The following is a 27,732-nucleotide window of genomic DNA, read 5'->3' as shown; positions in this document are numbered from 1 at the left end:
ACAGTTCATCAGAGCAAACATAAGAATACATAACACTTTGAGTCTCAGAGTGTATTGTTGATAAGCGCTTGTAATCAACAAAAAATCCTTTGGCCTGTGAAGAACTTCACCGTTTTAAAGCTAACCCCTATGCTTCTATTATTTTCAAACTCTAAAATAGATCTATTTGAATGATAATAAGGAAAAAATGTTGAGGTTGCTGTCAGCCTCTCTTTCAGCATAAAAATATAGTGAACTCCTCACTTTACATTTTTAAATACGTATTATAACAGAAATAGAGCAATAAGATGGGTAATAGATGTTAGAGGTAGTAAGTACGATATATTTACGAGTTACTCAATAAAACTACATTACCCAGCTAAGAACTAGTGATCTAACTTATGTTCCAATGTTATATCGGCAACTATTTTTATAACATCCTTAATGAATGTGACATTTAACTGATAAACAGTTCATAAGAACTACCAGTAAATTTTTAATAAGAAAAACGTTTTTATGAAATAAACGATTGCATGACGCCAATTGGAGTGATACACATTCCAAATAAGCCTTATAGGTTTTAGATTTTGTATTTATTACATTAGTTTCAAGTCCTTTGTATGACTCAGGAAAATAATATTAAATATTGGAAGAAAAGACGACTCAAAAGATATTATTATTATTAAACATTTTTTATTGATTTATTGATTTACATTGAAAATTTAACCAAATGTATAGCCTTGGTCATAGACCGTCAGGCGAGTTGCCACTTAATACAAAAAGAAAAATAATGAGTAATTGTACAAAAATAAACAAATTAAATTTCGATTGTTACGCTACAAAACAAACATTAAATAATAGTATTTTTATAATTATTTATAATAGTAATTCTTTCTGAATTTATTGATTACAAAAACAAAAATCTAATTTTAAACACAATTCAAGAGGCATGTTATCTGAGTAAATTTGAATTTTTTTTTTTTTTGAAACTATTAACATAGTTGAGAAGTGGATAAGGCACACAACAATAATCTATGAGTGAACTCAAAAGATATTTATTGATTACGACAGGATGCTATTTGATGCGGAGGCAGTGAAGATGGATATATTCAGAGCGTCAAATTATTTTGTTCATAAAAGCTACAAATCTTTAAAGAACTATTTATTCAAGAGCATTTGATGATTGCATATTGTATAATTGTGTAGGCGCCACGGAAGCCGAACGGTTAGAGGCGAGACATGTGAAGATACGAAGATAGTATGTATTGTGATATTGGGTTCGATTCCCGGTCTTAGGCCTTGGGTTTTATTTAATGGTTAATACAAGAAATTTACAGTAATGTATGTTTGCTAGTCGCCTCCGTTCATGACACCTAATTGGTAGTTAGACGTAAAGCCCGCCTGAAAAAATATACAATTACTTTACTTTATTGTATAATTGTGTATTGGCTAGGCTCTACCTTGCAGTAACTTCTCTCTGAGAGTTCCATACTTGTCTAAAACATGTTCTTTGCGACGCCAAAGTTCGAGGGAATCTGTGCAGGCCATTTTTAGACATATCAGCTGGTAAGAAGTGGTTTGGGATCATTTGCAGAAACTTAAGTGAAAGTGCCGTCAGGTTTCCAGGTCTGTAAGTTAGACAAGATTTAAAATTTACAAGAAGCGCACTTATAGGCCAAGTGACAGGGATTCGTTTGTCCGAATTGTTGCAGAATTCAACCCACGATTGCCATTTAGCTTTTATTTTTTGCTGGTGTACGCCTTTTTTCGTTTAGGTAGGTATTGCTTTTTCAGCAAGTGTAGAGCGAGACAGTAACGTAAGTGAAGACGAAATCTCTACACTAAACTCATGAATCTACCTCTGACGGCAGATAAAAGTCCGAAACCAGGCAGGTATACAAGAAATATGCGTGCTACAACGAATAAATTCAAAGCTATTTTCCAGCACTGCGGGCATAACCACATTTTCAACGTTTTGCATAAATAATATATTGAAGCATAGCGTTACATTAAGATTAAACATTTCATTTTATTTAATGAACACCTTATCATGATAACGTGATTATCGTTCTTCCTTTACAAGAGCAATTACTTTGTATTGTTATTTCATGGCAAGAAAACAGTTGAAATGATTATTTATTTCGGTTTATTTTTACGAGCACTTTTTTTTTATTTTTTACGCGGCACCCATCTTGCGGATAGCTTTGTCATGTCCAAATGTTGATGCAAAATATTATGTACCCGTTCATTCGAGATGCCCACAGCACTAGCAATCTCAAGCACCTTCACTCTTCTGTCATCCATCACCATATCATGGATTTTATCAATGATTTCTGGATTAGTAACCTCAACAGGGCGTCCAGAACGTTCAGCGTCACTTGTGCCCATATGGCTACTCCGAAAATTTTGAAACCACTTATAAACTGTTCTAATCGAAGGTGCAGAGTCACCATAATGTTTATCAAGCTTCTCTTTAGTCTCCTGAGGCGTTTTGCCTTTCATAAAGTAGTGTTTAATCAACGCACGAAATTCTTTTTCGTCCATTTTTTGAAAATCACTCGACTTCCTCGATTCAAACGAATGCCAAACACAAAGAAATAGACCGATCTGGCTGAAACTTGATGGGTGTTCTTCCAAGAGACGCTACTAACTAAACATAATCTCGATACGCGCCAGTAGTGCTATCTCTCTGATTTTGCACGGACTTTTCAAACGACCCTCGTATTTTCCCTAATAGGCAACTATTTGCCATATTCAATATTTACTTTTCAAATTAGTTTTTGTATTATTAACATTGTTAGTAGAAAATGGTTATACAATAACTAAGCTCTGTAGAAGTTCTATTCTTTTTTTTATTTATTTCTGAAGTTAGTAGACTATTAAAAGGTTCTTAGAAATAAAAAAAATAAAAAATCACATTCATTAAGTTATTAAAAAAAATTATTTCTTTACTGCTGAAAGATTTATTTCGTAGAATTTCATTCGACTTTTATTTAACATCAAAGAAAACTTTCTTGTTAATATAAAACATGACCAGGGAAAAAAAAGAAAGAAATTACAAGTATGATGTATAAATGTTTTGTAGGAGACTCGACTAAATTATTATACAGCAAGAGGAATGTTTTTCTGATAGTGAAGTAAACTAATCGCTTATTTTTTCAGGCGGGGCTTATCGACCAACTGCCGATTTCTGATAGTGTAAAAGTAAAAAATTCATATATTAAAATAGGGCCTTTACTTACTGTCATAGTGCAAAAAAGAAAGTAGTTACTATTATCTAATTGTTAAACTTATCTCTTTTCCTCTAAGTTAAAATAAAACTTCCTTCTATTTCTTTTTCTTAACATTTAATTGAACCTGTTTTCCTTTCCACATTCGAAAAAATTGCTAAAGTAGAATGATGGCATTTCGAAATGACTTTCTTTTTAAGAAATTTCTACTGTTTATTTTATGGTGGACAATAGTTAGAAGCCAACAGGTAAAATATTATTTTTAAAAATTCTTTGTTTTTTGAAAATCAAAAGATTGCACACTTAAGATACCGTGAGTTCTAAATATATTTTTTATGATACCCACATTATGAGTAACAATATTTTGAAAGTGTACATTGTGTGAATTGTATTTGGCATTAGAATGTGATCATTAAATAATAACGATGTTTGTATTCTACATTTAATACTTATATCTTTCTATATTTCCGGTGACAAAAATCTAACGAATACAAAAGTACATTTTGAATTATTTTTTTTTTTGTGCATTGACTACTGTGGTCATGATCGCGCTTGAATGATGATGATTTTTTCAAGATTGGAGTGTAAATTCTTAAAAGATTATAATGTTCCTCTCAAAATATAAATGTGTATAATAGGTTACCAAAAGAAGTCTTCTTATTTCATTTTGTGTACACTTTCATGGTTAAATACAATTTTTTTTTTTTAATTTTGTAATTATATCTTTTGGAATGTATTACCAATTAAACATTTAGTAGGAGTACTAAGCTTATCTCTTGCTATCAAAGTACAAGAGTAACATAATTATCATTTAATAATGGCTCACTGGAGAAAGGTGCATTTCGGCTCTTTTTGTTAAAGATCTTTGGAGATAAATAGAATTATTTTGAAGATAAAGCCGTTTTAACTTTTTGATGGTGAAAGAAGAAGTCTATATTAAACACATGTTTATGAGGGGATCTTAAACAAATTGTAAAACCTAACTCTTGAATTTTGAAGCAATTTAGAATGCGTTAACTATATAAATTAACTTGTATTTGTAAATATTATTTAGCTCTTTGTGCCCGACAAAGAGAAAAATTCTTTTCAAAAGAGATAAAGACAAAAGATCTATAACTTTTTTTAAAAACATTAGCCCAGGAAAATGCTTCTTAAGGCAGTTCTGGGAAAGAGTGGCATTTAAGGGTAATGTGCGAATTACTTTTATAGCTCTAATAGAAATTCAGTATGTAAGTAATTATTCAAATTTGAAGCAAATATATTGAGCGGAAAGGCCTTTTTATTGAATAAATTTTATTTTTGAAAAAATAATTTTAAAAAATTCTTTAGTAAATTGCGATGAGAGTCTTGTGAGTGTTTGAACCAGATTTTATTTAATGAAAATTATGAACCACAAAATTTATTCAGAAAAATTGACACTGCTCAAAGATTTTTTCCACAGAATTTTTTCTGCAAGGATTTTGCAGTTTTTGACGATCAACCCTTATACAACTGTCCTACCGGACAGTTTTACAGTTTGGAATTTGATTTTCCCCAAAAGTATAGTATCAGCAACGTAGCCGCCCATCACAATTAACGCTTAGGAAATTACCTTAACGCCATAACGATCTACACCATTAGCAGCTATTTCCTAGAAAACATTTTAAATAAAAGTTTTGGATCTAAAAATTGTAAATGAGCACACAAAGTTTAGAGAAAATTGTTAGCGTTGTTTTCGATTACATAGAACATTTAGTAATCTACAATTAATAAATTTTTGATTGCCTGATTTTGTCCAAAAGCTTATTTCTTGGTCCCGTGGTTGCACAGACTTTAAATATTAACTTGATTCTTTGCGTTTTTTACTTATGCTGACCAAAAACTCTACCACACACTCCGACTAATTTGCAAAAACCACTTTTTCATCACTAAGGGATTTCAAAACTAAATTTTTTGTAAAAACCCCAAAATGTAAACATTTTTTAATTCTTTTACTAGTATTAAGAGAAAGTAAAAATTGCTTAAGAAAATTCTAAAATCTTTTTAGTTTAATGGTACTTCTTGTATCAGCCGATCTTCCTCAATTTGTGTTACATATTTAGTTTTTATTAATATTGAATAGTAATAAGTATTACATTACATTAAAATGGCACTTTAGAAGAATTCTGCCAAAGCCCCAACAGGTTCTTAATAGAATAGTTAAAAAAAAAAAAATTCAGAACTATTTTAAAGAAAATAAAAGTTGTTTTAAGGAAATCTCCAATGAAGAGTCTATTTCGTAAAGTGGTACTTCCTTCCAGTTGACTGATTTCGAACAAAACTTTATTTTGCACCTGGTGGAACCTGTGCGAAAAATCAAAATTGATCTTTGTGCGATTTTTCATTTTTGAATAGAAGATGCCCAAAATACGCTTGCTTACTTCAGACCAATTTGTAAAAACAACTTTTTTGCACATACATACATACAAAAACGACATTGTCTGTGAAGACTTAAAATCGTAAACGTGTCCAATTAAATAGTTTCTTATTGCGTACAGCCAGAGAAAGAAAATATTGAGTGTATGGTGTATTGCATTTTCCCCAATATTTGTTAGTCATCTAATTTGTTGTTATTTTAGTTTTGTGCAGTTCTAGGGCTGAGAGAGAAAACCGAGAGAAAACTTGTCATTATGTTTTTCTTTTTTTTTAAATCTTTCTTTATTAATTTTATTACAAACTAACCACCTTTTTTTTAATAATTTATAGAGCAGTATTTTATATTAAATCAACTCAAACATATTTAGCTATGTTTTGTAAAAGCTTCATAATACTTTAGGAACTAATATCTAGCGACTATCTAGTGGAAAGTAATCAAGAATGGACTGAAGATGTGCACAGTGAAAGAATTATATCTCATTCATCTAAAAAAGAGGAAAAATCCTACATTTCCAACACTTATGAAGGATTTGATCAAAATTTCAATCTCACTACATTAATGTATGTTGCAATTGTTAGTATCATAAATTTGAATAAATTATTTTTTTAGTTATACTCGTATTAGTAAGTAAGTAGAATATTTAATAATTTTATGTTCTATGAAGCTTTTAATTTCACTTATTAAAAAAAAAGAGCTTATTAAGTACTGTTTTGGAATGTATTAGTAATAAAAATATTAATTTAAAAAAAATCAACACTTTTTTTATTTTTGAAACAATCTATCTGTCCACCAACTAATTAGATTTGAATTGTGAACAAACACTAATTTCAACTTTTCATATGGGTCGCTCTTTATTTTTTTCCTTCGTAATCAGTAACAAGCTCTTAATTAACTCTGTTTGTATGAGGTATTCCCCTTATCGCAAATAAATATATACTACTTACATTTAGGAAAATTTATGAATTGCAGATAACAAGGCACGGAAGCAGATCACCTCTTCACACCTTCCCTAATGATCCATATCCTTTTAACAATCTGACTTTTTGGCCAGACGGACCGAAACAATTAACAAGGGTGAGAGAAAATAACTTCAATCAGAAAATTTTACGATTATCTGAAGTAATTTGCAATGAAATTCATTCATTTCTTCTTCTTCTTTAAATCAAGTAACCTTTAATGCCTTCATGATTTTATCCAAGTAATATTTTAAAAAAACAACACTTTTTCCTGCTTTTTTTATCAATTAACATATCATAACGAGGATCATTCAATTTCTAGCATTGTCTTTTCAAACCAGTGAAGAATTTTTTTGAGTTTTCAGGGTTCTTAAGACATAAAAACATAATAAAATTTTCTTTACTACTTACTTGAATCCAAACGATGCTAAATTTGTTTAAATAAAATCTTAACAGACTTTAAAATGACGGTTTTGCTTTTCAACATTTTTGAGTTTTTTTTTTAATTTGTCCGGACAATTAAGACCATTGGTCGAAATTTTTGCTCTTAAATCTAAATTGATTGAAGCTTAATTGATTTAAAAATGAAATTACTCAACAGTCACTAACAAATTTTGCCTTTCTGCAAAATAATTATTGTACAGCCTTCCATTACTATAAGATTTATTTATAACGTCATTTCAAAATTTAAATTACATTTACATATACACAGGCAGATTTTATGACAAATGAAATTGTATTGACTTAAATTAAAATCAGTAAGAGACCTCTTTAGATCAATTCCTGCTTTTCTGGAATAGCTAGTGACCTAACAAAAAGTTGGTAATGCATTTTTTTTTTTAAATCTCTATGTTAACATATAATTCAAGATTAAAACCAATTTCTAATTTTTAATATTAATATTTCTTTATAGGATAATAATTTTTAATGCTTTTTTAAAAAAATCTGTTTAGTATTTAACCTATTTAGCTAATAAGAAAAGGGACTAATCCCTTTTCTCATTTTTATGTTGTAATGTACTCTGTTCAATTTTAATATTTTGTGTTATTGATTATTTTTGTAACAAAAGTTAAAGTTGATATTTTTTTCATTTTTTAGTACGGCAAACAACAGTTGTATGAAAGTGGGCGAAATATTCGCAGCCGTTACAATGGATTTCTAAGTCAATTGTACATCCCACATGAAATTTCTGTAAGATCAAATGTGTTTGATCGCGATTTTATGAGTGCTGCATGCCTTCTAGCAGGTTTGTACCCACCATCTGATTATCAATTGTGGAACCCAAAAATCTATTGGCAACCTGTGCCTATTTGGGAGGATCCATTGGATGTATCACTAGTTAGTTTCTTTTCTTATTAACTGTTTTGAAATTATAATCTGCTTGTTAGAAAATTTGAAGAAATTTTCTCACTATTTTTTTCTATTTTATTTTTTATTTTCAATGAAATGTGAAGACATCACACTCAACAAATATATAGTATTATCCTACAAAACCATTATATATACTATTCGTGTACTTGCTTTATAAGAAAAATATTAAATTCTGAAAATATAAACTCAATTTCACAAGTTCTTTTCGTACTTTAAAGGAATGCATTAATGCAATGGCATAGAATCTTTAAGGTTCCAAGACTGAGCTGATAAGAGTTTTTTCAAAAATAGAAATAATTGCTTTTACTTAGTCTTTTATGAGCTGGTGCTTGTTGTCCACTCGTGTTGGGATTACTACTTGATAGTCTAAGAATCAGAAAGCTAATTTATTAACTTTGATTAAATTTAAATGCTCTATTATTTGTACATTTTCCGGTTTAAAGTACATTTACAATAAGCACAGTATGCTGTCGGCAAATAAAATGGGTTTTAATAAATAAATACAGTTTATTTAAGTCATTTTGTAATTACTACTTCTTTTTTGACAAAACTATTGATTATCTTAAGTAGTTAACGATTATTTCCTGAGGTTCGTAGATCTAGAAAAAGATAATATTGTTAATGTACAATTAATTTTTAAAACAATTTGAAAAGTAAAATATTAAGATTTACCGTCGCTATCAGCTACCTCCTAAAAAATTCTTAAGTAAATAACTAATTATTTTATCATTTGCTATTTTAAGCAATTTCTTACATCTTTAATGTGAGACATAAGAAGAGCTACAATATTTCTTGAATCATTTGTCTATTGTCCTTGTCAACCACTTTCTTTTTTTGGAAACCACCAAAAATTCATAAATCCTCTCAAGAATAATGACAATAGTCACTGGTTGATTATGTACATCCGTGTGCTATTGTTGCTCATATCAGTTCATTTACTTATTGTAAAATATTTTACAATTGTAAATTTCTTTAAGGGAGGAAAACAGAAGTATTTTCACAAACTGACGTCTTAGCAAGCTTAAACTTGGTATTTCTTGTGACAATAATAGATTCTCGGAAAGAGAAATTAGCCGACCTTTCCGATGAAATTGTGACATTACTGAAAAATATATGACTACTTTCTCCAAAAGTTAAAAAAAGTTTTTGGTCGAAAATGTATCCAACAATTTCCATTAAACATGTATTTATCTGCAAATGTAGTTAAGTTTGTCATTTTTATTAGGAACTTTTCATCACAAAACGTTTATGGGATATTTTAAGAGACATGAAAACTCTGAAATGCAGTTTAGAATAAGTTCAGTTGATGCGGCAGTATAATATTAAGAAATATTTTATATATACGAGGGTCGTTTGAAAAGTCCGTGCAAAAATAAAAACTACTTAATTTTTTGGGGTAAACCTTTTTTATTTTTCAACATAGTCTCCTTTTAGGCTTATACACTTCGTCCAACGCTGCTCTAGTTTGTTGATCCCTTCCGAATAATAGGATTTGTCCAAGTCTGAAAAATAGCCATTCGTTTCTGCAATCACCTCCTCGTTTGAATAAAATCTTTTTCCCGCCAGCCATTTCTTCATATTGGGGAACAAATAGTAGTCCGAGGGAGCCAAGTCTGGAGAATAGGGGGGATGTGAAACGAGTTGGAACCCTATTTCCATTAATTTTGCGACCACAACTGCTGAGGTGTGAGCTGGTGCGTTGTCGTGATGGAAAAGGACTTTTTTGTGGGCCAATCGTGGGCGTTTTTCTTGCAGCTCGGTTTTCAAACGGTCAAATAACGATGAATAATATGCACCTGTAATAGTTTTACCCTTTTCCAGATAGTCGATGAGGATTATTCCTTGCGAATCCCAAAAGACAGTCGCCATAATCTTTCCGGCCGAAGGAACGGTCTTCGCCTTTTTTGGCGCAGATTCCCCCTTGATAACCCATTGTTTAGATTGTTCTTTGGTCTCAGGAGTGTAGTGATGTATCCATGTTTCATCCACAGTGACGAAACGACGCTTAAAGTCCTGCGGATTCTTCTGGAACAGCTGCAAACCGTCCTTGCAACACTTCACACGATTTCGTTTTTGGTCAAGCGTGAGCAATCGCGGCACCCATCTTGCGGATAGCTTTGTCATGTCCAAATGTTGATGCAAAATATTATGTACCCGTTCATTCGAGATGCCCACAGCACTAGCAATCTCACGCACCTTCACTCTTCTGTCATCCATCACTATATCATGGATTTTATCAATGATTTCTGGATTAGTAACCTCAACAGGGCGTCCAGAACGTTCAGCGTCACTTGTGCCCATGTGGCCACTCCGAAAATTTTGAAACCACTTATAAACTGTTCTAATCGAAGGTGCAGAGTCACCATAATGTTTATCAAGCTTCTCTTTAGTCTCCTGAGGCGTTTTGCCTTTCATAAAGTAGTGTTTAATCAACACACGAAATTCTTTTTCGTCCATTTTTTGAAAATCACTCGACTTCCTCGATTCAAACGAATGCCAAACACAAAGAAATAGACCGATTTGGCTGAAACTTAGTGTGTGTTCTTCCAAGAGATGCTACTAACTAAACATAACCTCGATACGCGCCAGTAGTGCTATCTCTCTGACTTTGCACGGACTTTTCAAACGACCCTCGTATATAATATTCCTATATATATATATATATGGGTTCTTTTAGAAATAATTAATATTCCAGAAAGAAAAGAAAAAGAAAATCTATTAGAATTTATTATGCAGCAAATTTTTCTTTGTACAATATTAAGTGTGGATGGAAGGAGCCCACCACTTCATTCTAACTTTTTACCAACATCTTACGTGGCTTTACAATACTATTCAATTAGTCAACCAGTAAAGTAAATAGTAGATGATGAAAAAAGATTATTTAATAATTTTAACTAAGACAAAATTTTAACTTTTACTTTTCTGTACCATCTATAAATAACATAAAAAAAGTTACTAAATGGTAATTATTAAAAAAATAAAATAAATTAAAAAAAAAAACGAAACAAACACTCATTTTAAACATACCCACTCTATGTTTTTCATCAACACGAGCTTCAGATTAGTTTTTTTTACAATTAGAAAAGATACAGAATGTGTAAACATTTACTTTATTTATTTGAAAAGGAGCGTAAGCGGATACTTAAATCTTAACATTTTCGTTTAAATTGTTAAAAGTAACTGTTTATTTAGTTTAAATGTAGGTTTTAAACCTGAACAAAATATTATAATTTGGTAAATTTGAAAAGATTACAAATATTAGGAGTGAAATGACAACTTATTAAATTTCATACTGCTATTTTATATACATATATAGCAAAAATTAAAATCAAAACTTATTTTTCATAAAATCTCTTTGGGAATTAAATGTGTAATTAATTCTAAAAAATATAAATAATCATATTTTATTTTAATAATTTTTCATTAGTTACAAATTTGTTTTTATAGCGTGCTTAAAAAGAGGCAAATGAACTTCATTTTAAGAAAAATAATTTTTACAAATTAACGTTTCTATTCTTATTCCTGTAAACTCAAGAAATCATTTTAAAGGGATTTTTATTAATAAACATTTATCTATTTCTACAATTAGAAGCACGAAATTTATAATTCTTTATTCACAAAGGTAAACTTTTTTTTTTTTATACTCACCAGAAAAAGAGAAACAATTTCTATCTTGTAGTTGTAGGTAATACTGAAGATCTAAGTGGAGAAACTTGGTTTCTATATGCCGGAAACAGAATAAGTTGCTCCGCCTAAAATAAAACAGAAAATATTAAAAATATATTTCAAGTGATATTAACACTTATTTGGCATTTTGCGATTGCAGTTAGATGAAATGACGGTGGATCGCTCATCAGCTTTATATTAACTATCCTACAACTTCTGATCTATTACAACTTCCTTTTGCATCTACATATGAACAATATTTTACCATCTTGAGTACAAATATTGCAGCAACTGGAGTTCACCAAAGAATATGATAAAAATTTAAATTCATAAGCCAACTACGTCCTTCTATTTCCTCATATGAGTTTATATAATTTTATTTGGAATTGTGCACACAACTAACCGCTTAGTACTTCTAAAAATAAAACAAAAATATATCAGCATGTATACATAATATTATTCAATCAAAAACTATTTTTAATTGAATTTTTTTATGTATGCAATATGGGTAAAATCTATTTTTAAATATATATTTTTGATAAGAATTCTTGATAAAATTTACAATTAGCGAATATTTTTCTTAAATAAAAATATTAAATTTTTGGTTCACAATATTCCTGTGCGCCCGCTGCATCAGCCCCCAGAATAGAACACTAGAAGAGTTAATGCTCTTAATGCATTTACAATACATTTTTTTACGCTGGTTTATAAACCTTTAGGTCTTATCCCAGATTTAAAATAACCAACTTTTCCTCTCTGACCCCCACCCCTTTTCAATGGCCTCTCACAGCCACTTTCAGCTCCACTTCCTCGACCTAACGTTTATTCAGCCTGCAAGTACTTTATTATTTATCTAGTTTTCGAGACGACTTCTCGAATACCGAAATCACTCTGATTCGGAAAGCCAGAAAAGTACTTCCAAACTGTTTTACATTTCTTTTACAGTAAATTTTTGATCATTAGTTGTTGCAGATGAGAAATAATGTTTATCTGTATATTATATTTTTCTTAATATATCTATGTTGTTAGTAAAACTCACAAAAACTAAATTTTAATACTTATTTGCACCATCTTAAAACCATGAAAAAACTCGAAAAATCAGATGAATAAGCTAATGACAATAAATCATGAATCTTGAAACACAGATATTTGTTGTTATCAGCACACTTAGTTAATGTATATTATGTATGTTTGTACGCAAAGAACTAAAAAGAATGGCAAAAGAAATCTTATAATACTTTAACAATTAAAACAAAAATACTTCTTCAAAATAACACTAAAAATTATTTGTTTATTTGTCGTATATGTTGTTGATGAATCCAGAAACATTTCTATGAACATCTCATATATATTTTTGATAAGAATTCTTGATGAAATTTACAATTAGCGAATATTTTTCTTAAATAAAAATATTAAATTTTTGGTTCACAATATTCCTGTGCGCCCGCTGCATCAGCCCCCAGCCTTAGTTAGAAATAGAAAATCTCAAAAGCATCATCTATAATAAAGAAATAGATCTGGCAATAGTTCATTCTCCTGATGTAGGAGTATAATATTGGAAAAAATATCTTCCCTGTTATTTCAAAATGCACACCACTACAAAAATAACACTTCTTTTTGTTTTCACAAAGATCTTAATTTCAATTAGCAAATAATTTTTAACTGTTATATTACCGAAGATCGACATGGAAAACCAAAAGTTTATCAAAAAAATTCTTTAGAATTTATATTTCTAGAGGTCATAATGAATACTAAAGACTAATTTTAAAAAATCACGTACTAAACAGTAATTAATAGTAATATATTTTTTTTTTACTTCAGTTAGTCACTGAGCCTTCAAATTGCCCTCGTTTTGAAATTTATCAGAAACGTTCAGTGGCAGAATTTAACAGCGAAAGTAGTCAACATCGAAACCTGCTGGAATATGTTAGCAAACATGTTGGAAAAAAAGTAGAAACACTAACCGAATTAGGTGATATAACGGACACATTAATAATGCAGGTATTTATTTGCCTTCATATTATAAATAATTGCTTGTATTTTGTTCCAATCAATAACTTTTGATTAATGAGAAAATCTGTTCAAGACATATTTGCAGGTAGCAATCTAATGTCAAATACAAATCTTTTTAATTGGCTTTCTTTGTTTAGGCTAGGCATAAAATATTTTTTATAAATATGTCTTGGAAGTATAAAGACTTTAACTTTTTCAATTTCTACCTGAAGCATTAAGGACCATTGCCCTAGAAACATAAAAATTGTTTTCTAACAAAATATACAGTGGCTTAAAAGTTTCGTTATTCGAGTACGAAAAAGTAGTTTTTTTTACTAATAGTCTTTGTGTGTCTATTAACACTGTGGTCAGCATAACTCTAAGAACTAAATCTCAGGAAGTTGAATACTATATTTGACTTTAGAAGACAAATGTACAGGATAAAAAAAAAATCAACTAACAGGATGTGGACATTCTGTTGAATTGATTTTTTCGGTTTTGTTGCTGTTTGTGATGCCTGTTACTGTATTTGATTAACAAAGCTCAAGAAGAGAAAACCGTAGAAAATTCATATACAATATTTTGTTTGGATGCATTCAGACGAACCACCCGGTAGGAACCGACAAACGTTTCAACAAAATCTGACAACTGGACGTGCTACTTTACTAAAAGAATTTAACCGTTTTTCTTTCACTTTCACTCACTCGCGAAAACGGTTAATACGATTTTCTTTAAATTGGTATATTAATTGCAAATATATGGAACGATTATTATAAGTACAAATATTCCAAATTTGAAAAAAATCGTTGAACGAAAGGGCTGCTTTACTGAACATTTTTTTTAATCTTTCCGTTTTGATTGTAACAATAGGGAACGAACATTAAAAAAGAAGATGAAAAATGAATACATTAAAGAGGCAATTTCTGTTTGCAAATTTTATTCAAAATCTAATTGCTGGGCCCCATTAGTCGAAATATCAACTTTGAAATTTCACAGTTTTTGCTACTGCTCATTAAAAGCAATGATGCGGCAGGTATTCACTGTCATTAGCCAAGAATACTGAATGATTACCACCAAGACTGTAAACGTGCGTTTTTTTCGCTAACGGATCTCTGAAGCCAAAGTTTCAGGAAATCTTGCTGAAAACAGTCTATTCTACACGTTGATTAAGTAATAAGGTGCGCTAAGGAGGAATGATGAGGGGTCAGGCAACAAGGTAATACCTGGGAATTGGAGGCCCCAACTTTTCTGAGGTGTAAATGTATTATCTTGTTTACCACCTCAATCATAAATATATATAACGCATATTGATGAAAGTTATGGAGTTCAATCGAATAGGACTGAATCTTTAGGCAGTGATGAGCGAACGGGCTTTCGCGAATTTTTCAACTCTCAAGAGTTTCACCTGCAGTGTGAAGAGATAAAGAACAAGGAGCTGGCAGTGAGAAGGGCATTCGAAAGCATTAGTCTAGACACAAAGTAATTGGTTTCTAACTGGAAAGCGATGACCACTAACCAAAAGCATACCTCAGTGAATACTGACTCTAATAGCGGGCAATACATGAGGAAACGATTGTATAAAATGACATCATAGCAACCGGAAAGAGACGATCCCTTTCATGCTGTAGATAACGTTCTCTCACATGGCCTCTCCGAACTTATTTCAAACCGGTGATCACCTACTTCTTGGCAAAATCTAAACATTACCGGTCTCCTTTGGGTACCGCCATCGTTCAAGTTTGTACGCATCATTTCCGCGTATTTATTTTAAAATAGTTTCCTTCCCTTTCATACGTCCTTATAATAGGAGGTAAATAATTTAAAATGTGATTACAACCTCAGTGCTGGATAAAATCAAAGATATAAATAATTAGTAAATTTGAAAGAATAATATTACGTATAAAGTAAAATTAAGTAAAAATATTTTTTGAAAGGTCAAATTACGATGGTGGTAAGCAGTTAAACTTTGTACTTATTCATTTTACAGCAAGAAAATGGATACAAACTTCCATTATGGACAAAGAACATTTACCCAGAACCACTATTTACCTTGGGAGCAGCAGGCCTGGCCGCTGTTTCATCAGGATCACCTCAGATGATTCGCTTTGCAGCTGGTAAAAATCAGTTATCCATTCTAATTTACATTGTGATAGATATTAGCTTGGTTTGACCAAAGTAATGTTGAAATGAAAACAATGCAGCATTGAAGAAAAAACCTCAGAATTATGTTACCTCTGTCAGGAATATCGAAGCCAAAATAAATTCGGTGAAGTTTAAATTTTCGTTGAAATAAGGGAACAATTAATTCAGAATCAGAAAATAAGAGAATCGCGTATTCGAAAACAGACAATTGTGCTTTAGGCATTTGCAGGAACTGTCAGGAGATTGTTCGCTGCCAAGAGATACGAAAATCTGGCGAAGGAAAATGTAGCGTTAAACCAGCGAGAGATGTAGTGGTTGTGCATCCTCCAAAGGAAAGCCATAATAATTTGTTGGGGAAAATATTATAATTGTTAATATTACACTTCTTATCTAAACCAAGAAAAAAAGTAAAACAAATGACCAGATTTGCTAACTTCAACTTCTCTTTTAACACGCTAATAGTTAACATAGTATTTATAAATCACAAATAATTTAACGAACTTATAGCAAAGAAAAGAGTTTGAGTTGTTGATGTGATTGTATTTTAGTTATTGATTATGGAGACAGCACCCGCATTCACAAAGTTTTCTTTTTATAAAAGACATCTATGATTTTATAATGTTTGTATTGAATATTAGACAATAAATGTTCACTTCTCTGTAGGTCCAACACTTAAAATTTTAAATACTCAAATGTTGAAAAAGACAGCTAACAAAATGATCCCAAACCGCCTCATGTTTATTGAAGCAGCTCACGATATTACTTTACAAGTGCTTCTGAGCAGTTTTGGAATTAAGCGGTTCCCAGTTAAAACAAGTGCATACATGATTTTTGAGCTTCATCAAAATTCAATTGGACAATTTGTGCAAGTTAGTTCAAATTCGCATTATATATATTAGAGTTCTTCAAACATTTAACATGTAGCTTGATGAATGAGTGGCACTTATTTTGTTTTGCTTTTATAAAAAAAGTTCAACTTTTCAGGTGCTTTATTATAACTCTAGTGCTACTATTACTCCAGATGTTATAAATCTTCCAAGTTGTCCATCACCTTGTACTTTAGATAAATTCACGTCGTTTGTGGAAGAAGTTGCGCCACAAAACTGGGAACAAGAATGTAATATAACCAAAGAGAAGCAAGTTGAATTATTGAACGATTTAAAGGCAGCTCTAGTGTGAAATCAGGAGGCCGAAATATTTCATTTGAATGAATTTTGAAATGTTAATTAAATTTTATAGTGCCAAGTTAAATGTGAGACTTAATTATTATATACATACGTTTTGTCTTTTTTAAAATATACACTTTTTATAAACAGTAATTTGCTCTAACTACACCTGCTATCTTTCTCTCAAATATAAAATTGCCTCTTTCCGCAAAAAATAGTTTTTAATTTATTTATTTCTCAATTTAAGGGTCATCAACAGGTGTCCTGGCACCTGGAGGTGTTTTCTGACAACATTGCCCGCCACTGTAAAGTAAACAAAACTGTGTAAGAAGCCCACAAGAACAAGTTAAATGCCGGTGGTAGCTAGATTCGAACTAGGATCTAGGAACCCAATGCGCTAGCAACTGGGCTAAACCCTATCCGTTTTTGGCGCACCCAGAAGTTAAAGAGGTGGGGGTGCGATTGATTTGTGAAATATAGGCCTTACTTTTCCTTTATTATTCATTTAAAAATAATTTGTTCAGAGAATGAATCACTTTTAATGAGTTGAATGTTGAGATTAAGTTTATAAAATAATTTAGGCAATATTTCCCTTAAAACTATTAAAAAAGCATTAATAAATATTTCATTAATAATTAATAACCACTATGACTCAGTAAGGTTCTCGGCCAGCACAAAGACTACCTCAAGGTAGCTATGAAAACTGGCCGCTCTTTCAACTAGACCTAGTAGTAATAGACTTGTGCTACTGAGATTATAAGTCATATGAGGCATATCCGTTATACGTATATAAAACGTAGTAATTTCCTCAGACATCCAGGCGCTTTTCTAAGAAGTTTATTAAATACATTGGAGACTGTAGGACTTTCTGATGAGTATTTAAACATAGTGTTTGGGCGTATGGGCATTAACGACCAAAAGGTAATAAGACAGCTTGCCAGCTCGAAGGGTTTCAAAGATACCCTAAAAGGAATTGAGCAATTTTAAACATAGTAAAGTGCCGCAGTGGAATAACCAACAAAACTTTGACGCACGAATATTCGCGGGTGATTAAAGCTCAGGACAGATGCAGCCTGTTGTATTATTCCCAACTTATGGACTTACAGAAGCCATCCTAGATCTCTTGATGAGCCACTACACAAAAACTTAACACACGTTTGCTCGGGACTGTCATAAATAGACCAATGTAGCTTAAAGAATAAATAACAGGTATCTATTTCATGTAAGCGTGTAAGGGTGCGTTCCACTAAGCGCTCACAACGATCAAAATGTACCTTCAGCCATTCCACTTGACGACCGCGGTCGTTGTGGTCCTGGCGAAAACGTCATTATTTTCGCTCACGCGAAGCTCACAACTGGTCGAAGAGGGCGTTCAGAAATTTGGCGCAATTTTTAAAAGCAAAGATGGCGACCGAAAAAATTATATCAGGTAAATGAAAGTATTATCTCAAGTAAATAATTGAATGTGATTCTCGAAAGTCTAAAAAAAATAATAAAATGAAATATTACTTATCCCTTTACATACTAAATCACTGAGTAACGACCAATTACACTTTGATAGTTAATAGTACGTGACTTAAGTTTTCGCTTTTCACTATTGCGATTTTGCAAAATTGCATTCCTCTTTTCATCGGAACTAGATGAAGAACTTTCTAAAGCATTATTACATTGCATTAATAAATATCCTACTGTTGCCACAAAAGACATTTTAATTTTATTTAAACGTAAATTTTATAAATACTCCACGAAAATGTAATATAAAAATTGAATTATATATATATATATTTTTAATATAAGTCAACATTATCAATAATTAATAAAGTTTGCTGCTTATAAACGGGGTTAAAATTAAAAAACAACCTCTTCAAGTTCTGACTTATTTTCGAGGTCGCCCTTTGTAATGTTTACGTGAACGGTTAAAAGGCCCCATAGTCCATTCAACTTAGGTTTTCGATTGTAACGCTCGCAAGCAAGTGGAACGGGCAAAACTGCGGTCGTGAGCGTGATCGTTGTGAGCGCTTAGTGGAACGCACCCTAAGACGAACTTGCCTGAGATAAATTCGCCCCATCAAAACTTATCCAGAAATTCCTCTCTAAACTCTCGTCTAATCAGTTTCTACAAGTGTTCAACCACTCAATCTCTCCCTGAGTGCGCAACTGGTACTAATCTAAGCTTTCCCAAAACAGAAATATTCTATTCCCTCTTTAAACTTATCATACCCTTAAACTGTACCTAATTTTCGAAAATCAGAAATTATTTATGTTATAATAATAATAGATATGCATACAAATTGTTCTTCTGGAATTTAGGCAAGTAGTGAGATATATTTCTCAAGTTATAGTTTTCTTTCAAGAACCAACTGAAGTCTACCTCAACGGTTACTTAAGAAAGATTTTTGTTTTTTTTCTTTATACTCTAGGAATTAGGAACTTTTGTGGTCTCGGCAGAAAACTAAAAAGGAACAAAATATATTTAGCTAAAATAATTATAATGTAAAAACAATATTTATTTATTAAAAAAAAAAAAAGAAGAAGAAATTTAAAGTAATAAAAAATAAAACAGAACTCTAATGAAAACTAGCGAAATTAAAATACATTTTTTGTTCAAAATAAAATAAAGATAAACATAAACTACTTGATTAATAAAATCAAAAGCAAAAAAAAAGAGTAAAAATCAATATTCACCTTATAGAGGTGGTTCTGATAACAACATTAAGTTCTACATCATTAAGAAAAAATAAATAAAAACGCAACAGCCTTTTACTAGGCTTTAAAAAATAATAAAATAAAATAAAAATAAAAAGGAAAATAATAATAAACAACACCGTGCTTTATAATCTAACTGAAAATAAAATAAAAATAAACTTTGGTGACAAAAATAATAATCTGCCAAATAAAAGGTGGGGAGCAGGGCATGTGAGATTAGTCATTCTTATAACCTCTCCAAATTACCGTAACCCCATCCATCAAGTAAAATCAATGTAAAATGCTTGGGCCATCTGTTTTTCCGAATATCCGTTCAAATCAAACTAATTACTACAAAATAAAAAATTAATTAATTAGAAAAACACAACAAAAACACTCCAATATATTTGACAATAAAAGAGTCCAATAATTTTATTAAAGAAAATAAGACAATAGCTAAAAAAAAAAAAAATAATATTGTTAAGGACTCCACTAAAAAGTCAAGAAATATGACAGAGTTACAAGGAAAAAAAAAAAATTATTTCAAGCTGGACACTAGGGTTAAACATGTTACTTCAAAATGACGTACCGTATATATTTTTTATATAATTATAATTATCTATTAAAATTAGAAACTAAAAAAATATATTTTTTTGCACATTTCACAAAAAATAAATACTTCACTACACGTGTTAAAGGGAATTTGTCGAAATCAATGCCAAAGTTTTTACCTACTGGATGATTTGGTGTGTTGTTTACTACCTTCTTAGTTTCGAAAACTTCCTTTGTAGTTTGCAAAATAGCTTACAGTCCCTACTGAAAACAAAAATCATTGTTACAAAGTTGTAGAGCGGCGAATTTATATTTAAAATGACTAAAAAACAAGAGAGGTAATTAATATTAAATCTCATTTACTATTTAAAGTAAAAATCACAGTTAAGAATACTTTAAATTTTACAAATTTATAAATAAATTTTATTTTTAAGCTGTTAAAGATGTAAACGAATTCTTAGAAGCTTTGTTTACTTCCTCACTCTTTATTTCTAATATTTTAATCACGTTATTTAGTTGTTAAATAAGTTTGAGGGTAAATAAACGAAAACAAATAAAAAAATAAGCTTCATTTCAATGTTTATGAACGATGTACATATGTGTACTTTCAATGAGTATTACACGGTAATTTCGAATACTAATTATTTTTTGTTTAGTATTTAAAAAAATGCTTTTAGTTCTTTAATTGTAATCGTAAAGAGAAAAACAACGCTTGGCCTATTAGAACTTTTTATTCCAGTAAATCTGATAAAAAAAAAATTCTATGGATGGGGAGACGTGTATGTGGGGAGAGGAACTGAAAGTAAGGGAAATTCTCGTTATTGATCTACCATTGGTCCTTGAGCCCTTTTAAATTCTATTATTCTAGTATTATTTTTTCAGTTTTTCTACTTATATAAAAATTGAACGTTTTAATTTTAAATGTATATGAAAAATGATGGTTCTATCGAAATTTGCAGCAACAAAAAACCTTTTCGGTGTTCGGCTACTTCAGATTCGGCAAAAATGATAAAAGAAAAGAATTTGTACCGAAAACAGTTAACACCAATTCACCTCAGAAAGGCTAATTTATCACTTGCCGAACACCGAGTGTTTTTTACGAAAGTTTTTTAGCTTTAAAAGAAACCTGTAGACGCCTGCCATCTAAGCTGTAACCATCTAACGAACGAATCGCTATAATTGCGTCCTCATAATTGATCATAGTAACAAAACCAAATCCCTTGCATTTGTCCGTATTTGGATCTTTGACGGCACGAACAGCACGAACCGGACCAAAAGGTCCAAACAGCTGCCACAACTGACTATCATCCGCTTCAGGGTCTAAGTTGTATACAAATAGGACCCAGCCGTCGGATGGGCTGGGCCAGGGCCTTCCATAATTCGTGGCCGTACCTGGATGATACTGATGATGGTGGTGGTGTGGATGGTGAGGATCAGTAGCCGACATCAGAGGTGAAAAACGCTGCAAACCCTTGTTTATCGGCAACACAGACTTGCCTGTACTGTAATAAACAAAACAAAAAAATTATATATATCAGTATGTACACAGTCCATCAATATTACAAATAATCATCAAATACAATGTAAATCCATAAATAATTTTGAATATAAATGACAAGAAAATCTAAAATAGTTGAAAACTTTTTTATTAAGTCAGTGTTGTCCAACTAGCCCAAAATTCCATTCGCATTAAATAGAAATTATTAAAATATCAAATTTTCAGTTATATTTCATAAACGTTAAATATTAACCAATATTCTCCAAAATAAAAGTAATGGGGTTTTAATTTTGATTAAATCAAAATGGAAACATCCAACACTATGAAGCCATAAAAAAAAAGTAATTCGCAAAATGTTTTTTTAATTGCGCTTACATAAATATTTTGGAAATGTTATTTTTCAAAGCTAGTCATAGAATCCCATTCCGCAAAAATTACGTTATTTTTTTGCTACCCGTTTAGCATAAAATTCTCCCTGAAAAAACTCCTAATAAGAGCATCTCAAACTAAATGCTAAATATCTAGAGCTCATTAATGTTAAATAATTTTTAAAGGGGTGGAGAAAGAAAGAGTTGTTGAATCCCTTCGCCAATGTTTGTTTAAATTATTTTAAGCACTGAAGGGGAAAAAATGACTTTAAAGAACTAGATTAGATAATTCTTATTTAAATAAATAAAGATAGAAAAATAACTGACTTTATCCTGGCAGCTGCAGCTACTGCTGCCGCAGGATAAATCCTTCGGGGAATTTGTTGCATAAAATTTGCATTAAGCTTCTTGGTTGGATCTGCCGCAAATTTTACTTGAATTGGAGAAGTAGATCCTTCCGGAATAGTACCATTTAATCCTTCAATTGCTCGCTCAGCCTCAATCCTCTGATCAAATCTTATAAATCCAACACCATTATTGTCACCTCCATTTGCTGCTTTCCAAGCTTTATTTTCATCCATGAGAAGTCGTGAGTTTATTATTCGTCCAAATCTTCCGAACATATCTTCTAAATCCGCTAATGTTAAGTTCGGTGGTAGCCCAGAAACATACAGATTTGCACCTTTAATAGCATCACTGCTTGGTCTTGCATACGAAACTTTAATAGTTTTATTCAAAATTTTCATCCCGTTAAATGTTTTAATAGCACTTTCTGCATCTTCAGGCTTTCGATAATTTACAAAGCCGTATCCAAGACTTATTCCAGTTTCTTTATCCCTACATAGCTTGCAACTAGCAATATCACCTGCGGACTGGAAAAGCGTGGTTAGTTCTCCCTGGGACATTACTTGGGGGAGGTAATTAATTATCAAATTTGTTCTTCCTTCTTCAATAGAAGCGTTAGCTCCAGATTCAGCTGATGCATTGCCTGCAACTCCATTTTGACGTAGCACACTGTCCATACCGTTCATTCTTCTTTTATTAATGAATAAATGTATAATGTAATTAGCTCAAAAAAAAAAAAATTGTCCAGGCTATATAATATTCTAATTAAATTAGTAGGCAATCATTCAACTTTGTATCCATTCATAGCCTATAGAATGTAAATAATCAAACTGCGCAAACTCGAAAATAATTCTCGTAAATAGACCAAAAAAGCTTAAAAAAAAAAAAAAGAAAAAAAGAGGGATTATTTTAATTCTAACACTTGTATTTTATAAGAACATAGTATGTTCAAATAGTTATAAATGCAACCATTTAAAGAGGTTAACTTATTAATTTACACCAGCACTGAAAAGTATAGGCTTTTTTATATGTAAGGAACCGCTTCACTCTGAAGTTCAACTATTCACTAAAAATGAAAAACAGCATAAAACATCACTATTATTTAAATCCTCCTAAATATCCTAATTAACCTACATTAATTACGCTCATGGATCACATTAAACTGTTACTTTGTTACAAAATATTGCACGCAGCAAATATAACCAAAGTACTAACTAGGGCTACCGCAGAGCTGCGTTGGCTTCACACCCTTGACCATAGGACGGCTAAACACTTAAACGACTATTTAGTCACCCAACATTATCCTACCTTACTAAATATTTTTAATTTGTAATAAATATGGTCAAAGTATGCTAGATTAAATTAAAAATAACAAGAGATACAGAAAAAAAGACTTTCAATTATTTAAGAAAAAAAAAACCAACGCTAAACATTAATTTTAATATTCGATAAAGGCAGCAAAGGAGATACTGTTTAAACTATTTAAGATACAGGCCAATACCGTTACGTAAAAAGTATTGAAGAAATGATACTATTATTATTAAAAATATTCTAAACGAAGAGAAAATTGGGTTACTTTTTTTCTTTTGTTTTTATAAGAATAGTTTATTAATTAAAACTAACCTTAATCTTACTTTGTACGAATCAGTCGGAATAAAACATTTTTACTCGTTTTTTTTTGTCTTTAGCAGGTCTTGTTATATAAAATCAAATGTACCTATTATACAACTGAATAGGCTAAACGTTTTATTGGACAAAGCAGAGTCTACCAAGCCCCTGCTGTCGGAACAGCAAGTGTTGATACTACTGCAGATGTTAGTTTCAATTGTATGATCTCCATCAGACACCCACATCTTATAAATTAAATTATATACATACATATGTATGTACAGCTATAATGAAGATACATGAAGTGAAATTTCGGATCGCCTCAATATTTCTTACTGACTATAAGGACAAAACTTCGGAATTTCTCTCAAAAATCTTGCAATCAACTTTATAATAATTAACTCGTACTAACTATATAAAACTATTATTAACGTTCCTCTTCTTAACATGAAGCAAGGTCGCCCTACTACCTTTCCTTTTTTTCCAAAACCTGAAGTCTGAATTCATCAAAATTGTAATTTCTTGCTTTTTATCAAAGTTTGTACTCAGTTTTATGTATAATTTCTTTCTAATGCTCTACACTAGATAGTTAACCCGGAATAAAATATAACGATTATAAAGTGTCTCCAAAAAAAGTTCAAAATACTTACTACACATTTAGATTTTAAAAAAAACCTCCGTTATATACGACTTTTTTACCAAACTAAACCGTTCATCCCCATTTCGTGCAAATTGCAATTTGTTTATTATCAGATACAAATTTATTGCCATTTTTTCAATATTTAAAAATTACAAACTTAAGAACTCTTAAACAACTAATCTATTGTTTTTAAACTACAAGATAAACAGTTTGTGATATAGCTCCAAATTAAAACTGTCCAGTAGGACAGTTGTATAAGGGTTGATCGTCAAAAACTGCACGAAAAAGCGTAACGTTGAAAAACACCCAACTTTGACAATTTTTACATTAGTATCATTATTAATAAAAAGTAGCTTTGTCAGTAGTCTATCTTCAACTTCTAACCTTTCTAGAGCATTCAATATTCTGTTCTAAAAGCTTTAATGAAGGCAGACAAATTGATGAGTAATGTACACACAGATTAACAGAGTATGATATTGTTCAATTTCTAGTCTCATCAAAAAACTCACACTCAGCCTTCTGAGGCTCGTTCTTGCACTAGATAGGTAGGAAAGCTTTTTAACAGATTTTGACTGCATTCAACTCTTAATAATTATTATTTGTCTTCTTTCTTAGAAGGTTCATGATGGGGTCCACTCCTCCTATTGATTTTAATGTCTAATTTTCATGGTTATAAATACTTTGTACACCCAGATGAGGTTCTACGTATGGCACATTGCGATCATCCCATTGATCAATTATTGTAAATACAGATAAAGTTGTTGTCGCTTATTATTTTTTTTAAAGACCTTTTACGCAATTTGTAATAGTGTTGGTACTATTTCTGCTACGTGAGATAGTTCTCTTTTGAAATTTTTATGTGTTTCTGGTATCTGATAGTAGCTTTTAATTTTTAAATTTAGGTCTTTTATTTATATGAAGTTTTATTTTATAGAAAAATCATTTTAAAAAAAGTTTGAATTTCTTTATTCCTAATTAATGATCGATTATACCCTCCTATAACTTCTATATACTTTTAAATAATTTTTTAAATAATATGAATGGACAGTGGTTCTTGTTATATTAGAGCTAAATTTAATGAGAGGAGTAAATTTCAAGGAGCAAATTTTAAATAGAATCTACTGTAATTTCAACCATTAATATTTCCTCTATGCACATAATGTTCATTTAAAAAAAATTATGCAACTTGTTACTCAGAGAATGAAATAATAAAAATACAATAGGAATGAAAAATGTTCTTCCTAAAAATTGTGAAAGTTTACCAAGGTTTTATAAAAAAAAAAACAAGATTTTGTTTCGCTATTTGTTTATATATTTAATTTTGATAAGTCAGTTTGAATTTTAAGGGTTAGAAAGGCCCACTGTCATTTTAATACTTGTAAAATAAAAGGAATAATTATTAACAAAACAAATTATTATGTCTGAAATAGTCATTCATTTGATTTGAATTTTTCCCTTTCATATTTTTACTGATAACAAGTAAATGTACTTTTTTTTTTAGTTAACAGAGACAATTTACCAATGGGCATTATGATTAGTTACAACTAATTTTATTAAATATGTGTGACTTGCATATAAATCGAGATTACTTGATATATCTATCCACATCACATCTACAGCATCATCTCCCGACCTTAATTTCAAATGATCCATTAAAGAGCCGCTTTCATCATGAAAATTCTGGGCTACAGTTTCTATCCAAGCATTGTCTGTATTACGTATATCGTCAACATAACCTTTATAAATATCCACCCCTGTTGTAAAAAAATAGTTTAGCTGGGCAGAAATTTGCTTCTTTGCTTCGGTCTCCATTTCTAAATAATTGAGCGCTTCTTCCATGAACTCTCTTTTTAATGTCTGTGTAATGGTTTCCCCTGTGTCTACCATGCCACCAGGTAATGCCCACTCTCCACAATCTCGTCTCCTTATGCCTACAAACTGTAAGATAGGTTTTTTACTAAGTTCGTGATAAATTACGGATTGATTTTCATCTCTTTTCCATTTCGTTAAGATCGGATCTGCGGCGTGATTAGGTCCCCATTTACCCAAAATTCCTCTACCTGCTAATCCCGTTCGGCCTACAGGATTTTGAGGAAAATTGTTGAATACTGTATATGATCCATGGTAACTACATCTATTGGTAGAACCATCTACTACGTTCCAAACTGGATGGAACCCAGGATCATCAATTTCAGAATCAGCCCATGTTTGGCCCATTATATGAGGAGAAGTATAGTAAGGTGGAGCATATTCTGGCCAAATAATGTTCCACGGTACTTTATCGTCAGGAACTTGAAATCTTGCTACTTTTCCATTTTTGCTTGGATAGTCTACATTCCTACATTTGAAATGATTGAGCAGGCCTCTTCTAATCGAATAATTCATAATTGAATTAGAAGTGTACGTCTGTAATTCACCACAGAGAATTTTTCAAACGCAGATAGTATTCTTCAGATTGATCCACAATCGAAAGATGCTCATGCAAGGTCTACGATGCCAGCAGTGAAGTATTAACATAAAATAATGGTATTGTACAGTGTGGAATGCAGATGCATAATGAAGGTTACTCCATTAACATACGATGATTTGTCTTGTAAATCGAAGATTTTAATGGATTATAACTTACTTATAAAAATGTTTAAAATTACATAGCCATTTTCAGTAGAAGTTTCATAAATAAAATATGTTTTTATACGATGCAAAAGGTAAAGGTAATTACATTTTTGGAGTTTGAGCCTTATTTTAACAAAGACAATTAACTGTTACTGTTCAGCAGTTGCCAGGTAAACACTTAAAGCACTTATAGCCTAAACTGGATGTAAATAACAAGTGTTCCTTTTATTTTTGCATTGGACATAAAAAGATATCCTTATCTTTTAGCATTGAACATAATGAAGATTTAAAAGTATATAATGCAGCAAACACAATGAAATTCAATAATTTAGTAGCACAAATAATCAAGCATAAGTTAAGTACCTTTTTTTTTTAATACATCAGTCAATTTTTCGGCACAAAGCTGTAATTTGTTGTTTCCTTGGTTCTAACACTTTGGTTTTTATGTTAGAAATCTTATATTTTAAAGGTAAATTTTTCGGAGAGCAGACTCCACAGTATTGCCTGTATAATGTCAGGTTTTCAA

The 27,732-nt window shown here is 31.0% G+C and overlaps 3 protein-coding genes across 13 annotated transcripts; 1 reads left to right on the top strand and 2 right to left on the bottom strand.

The window, feature by feature from the left end:
* Window positions 1-72: 72 nt before the first annotated feature.
* On the top strand, window positions 73-17,060 carry LOC141458176 (lysosomal acid phosphatase-like). 2 transcript variants are annotated; one of them, XM_074135866.1, is made up of 8 exons: window positions 73-3,457; window positions 6,004-6,177; window positions 6,574-6,678; window positions 7,659-7,898; window positions 13,419-13,598; window positions 15,577-15,703; window positions 16,395-16,600; window positions 16,716-17,060. In XM_074135866.1, exons 1-8 carry the CDS (start codon window positions 3,377-3,379, stop codon window positions 16,908-16,910), a joined length of 1,308 nt encoding a protein of 435 aa, XP_073991967.1. In that variant the 5' UTR covers window positions 73-3,376; the 3' UTR covers window positions 16,911-17,060. The 2 variants fall into 2 exon arrangements, with proteins under 2 accessions (XP_073991967.1, XP_073992054.1); XM_074135953.1 differs by lacking the exon at window positions 16,395-16,600 and having other exon boundaries at window positions 16,716-16,864.
* Window positions 10,630-23,572, bottom strand: LOC141459072 (ELAV-like protein 2). 10 transcript variants are annotated; one of them, XM_074138214.1, is made up of 4 exons: window positions 22,328-23,571; window positions 21,527-21,636; window positions 20,314-20,395; window positions 10,630-11,683 (listed from the first exon to the last, which is right to left on the bottom strand). In XM_074138214.1, exons 1-3 carry the CDS (start codon window positions 23,029-23,031, stop codon window positions 20,349-20,351), a joined length of 861 nt encoding a protein of 286 aa, XP_073994315.1. In that variant the 5' UTR covers window positions 23,032-23,571; the 3' UTR covers window positions 10,630-11,683; window positions 20,314-20,348. The 10 variants fall into 10 exon arrangements, with proteins under 10 accessions (XP_073994315.1, XP_073994230.1, XP_073993881.1 ...); XM_074138129.1 differs by having other exon boundaries at window positions 20,318-20,395; XM_074137780.1 differs by having other exon boundaries at window positions 20,314-20,398; window positions 22,328-23,570.
* Window positions 22,955-27,728, bottom strand: LOC141458964 (ADP-ribose pyrophosphatase, mitochondrial). Its single transcript, XM_074137631.1, has one exon. It carries the CDS (start codon window positions 26,976-26,978, stop codon window positions 26,109-26,111), a length of 870 nt encoding a protein of 289 aa, XP_073993732.1. The 5' UTR covers window positions 26,979-27,728; the 3' UTR covers window positions 22,955-26,108.
* Between the last annotated feature and the right edge of the window lie 4 nt (window positions 27,729-27,732).

The sequence above is a fragment of the Rhodnius prolixus genome, unplaced genomic scaffold, assembly GCF_049639745.1.
Source record: "Rhodnius prolixus isolate KJV_2025 unplaced genomic scaffold, Rpr scaffold_1, whole genome shotgun sequence".
In the NCBI taxonomy this organism is placed as follows: Eukaryota; Metazoa; Arthropoda; class Insecta; order Hemiptera; family Reduviidae; genus Rhodnius; species Rhodnius prolixus.
The sequence above is the reverse complement of the archived record's forward strand: the minus strand, read 5'-3'. Positions and strand labels throughout refer to the sequence as shown.

Bases quoted from the DNA above. Each gene is read 5' to 3' on its own strand.
- LOC141458176 (XM_074135866.1), top strand. From the start codon at position 3,377: ATGATGGCATTTCGAAATGACTTTCTTTTTAAGAAATTTCTACTGTTT. The intron at 13,599-15,576 runs GTATTTATTTGC...TTCATTTTACAG, and splicing joins CGGACACATTAATAATGCAG to CAAGAAAATGGATACAAACT. The intron at 15,704-16,394 runs GTAAAAATCAGT...ACTTCTCTGTAG, and splicing joins GATGATTCGCTTTGCAGCTG to GTCCAACACTTAAAATTTTA.
- LOC141459072 (XM_074137873.1), bottom strand. From the start codon at position 23,031: ATGAACGGTATGGACAGTGTGCTACGTCAAAATGGAGTTGCAGGCAAT. The intron at 21,637-22,327 runs GTCAGTTATTTT...TGTTTATTACAG, and splicing joins GCTGCAGCTGCCAGGATAAA to TACAGGCAAGTCTGTGTTGC. The intron at 20,399-21,526 runs GTACGGCCACGA...TTTTGTTTTCAG, and splicing joins CCATCATCAGTATCATCCAG to TAGGGACTGTAAGCTATTTT.
- LOC141458964 (XM_074137631.1), bottom strand. From the start codon at position 26,978: ATGAATTATTCGATTAGAAGAGGCCTGCTCAATCATTTCAAATGTAGG.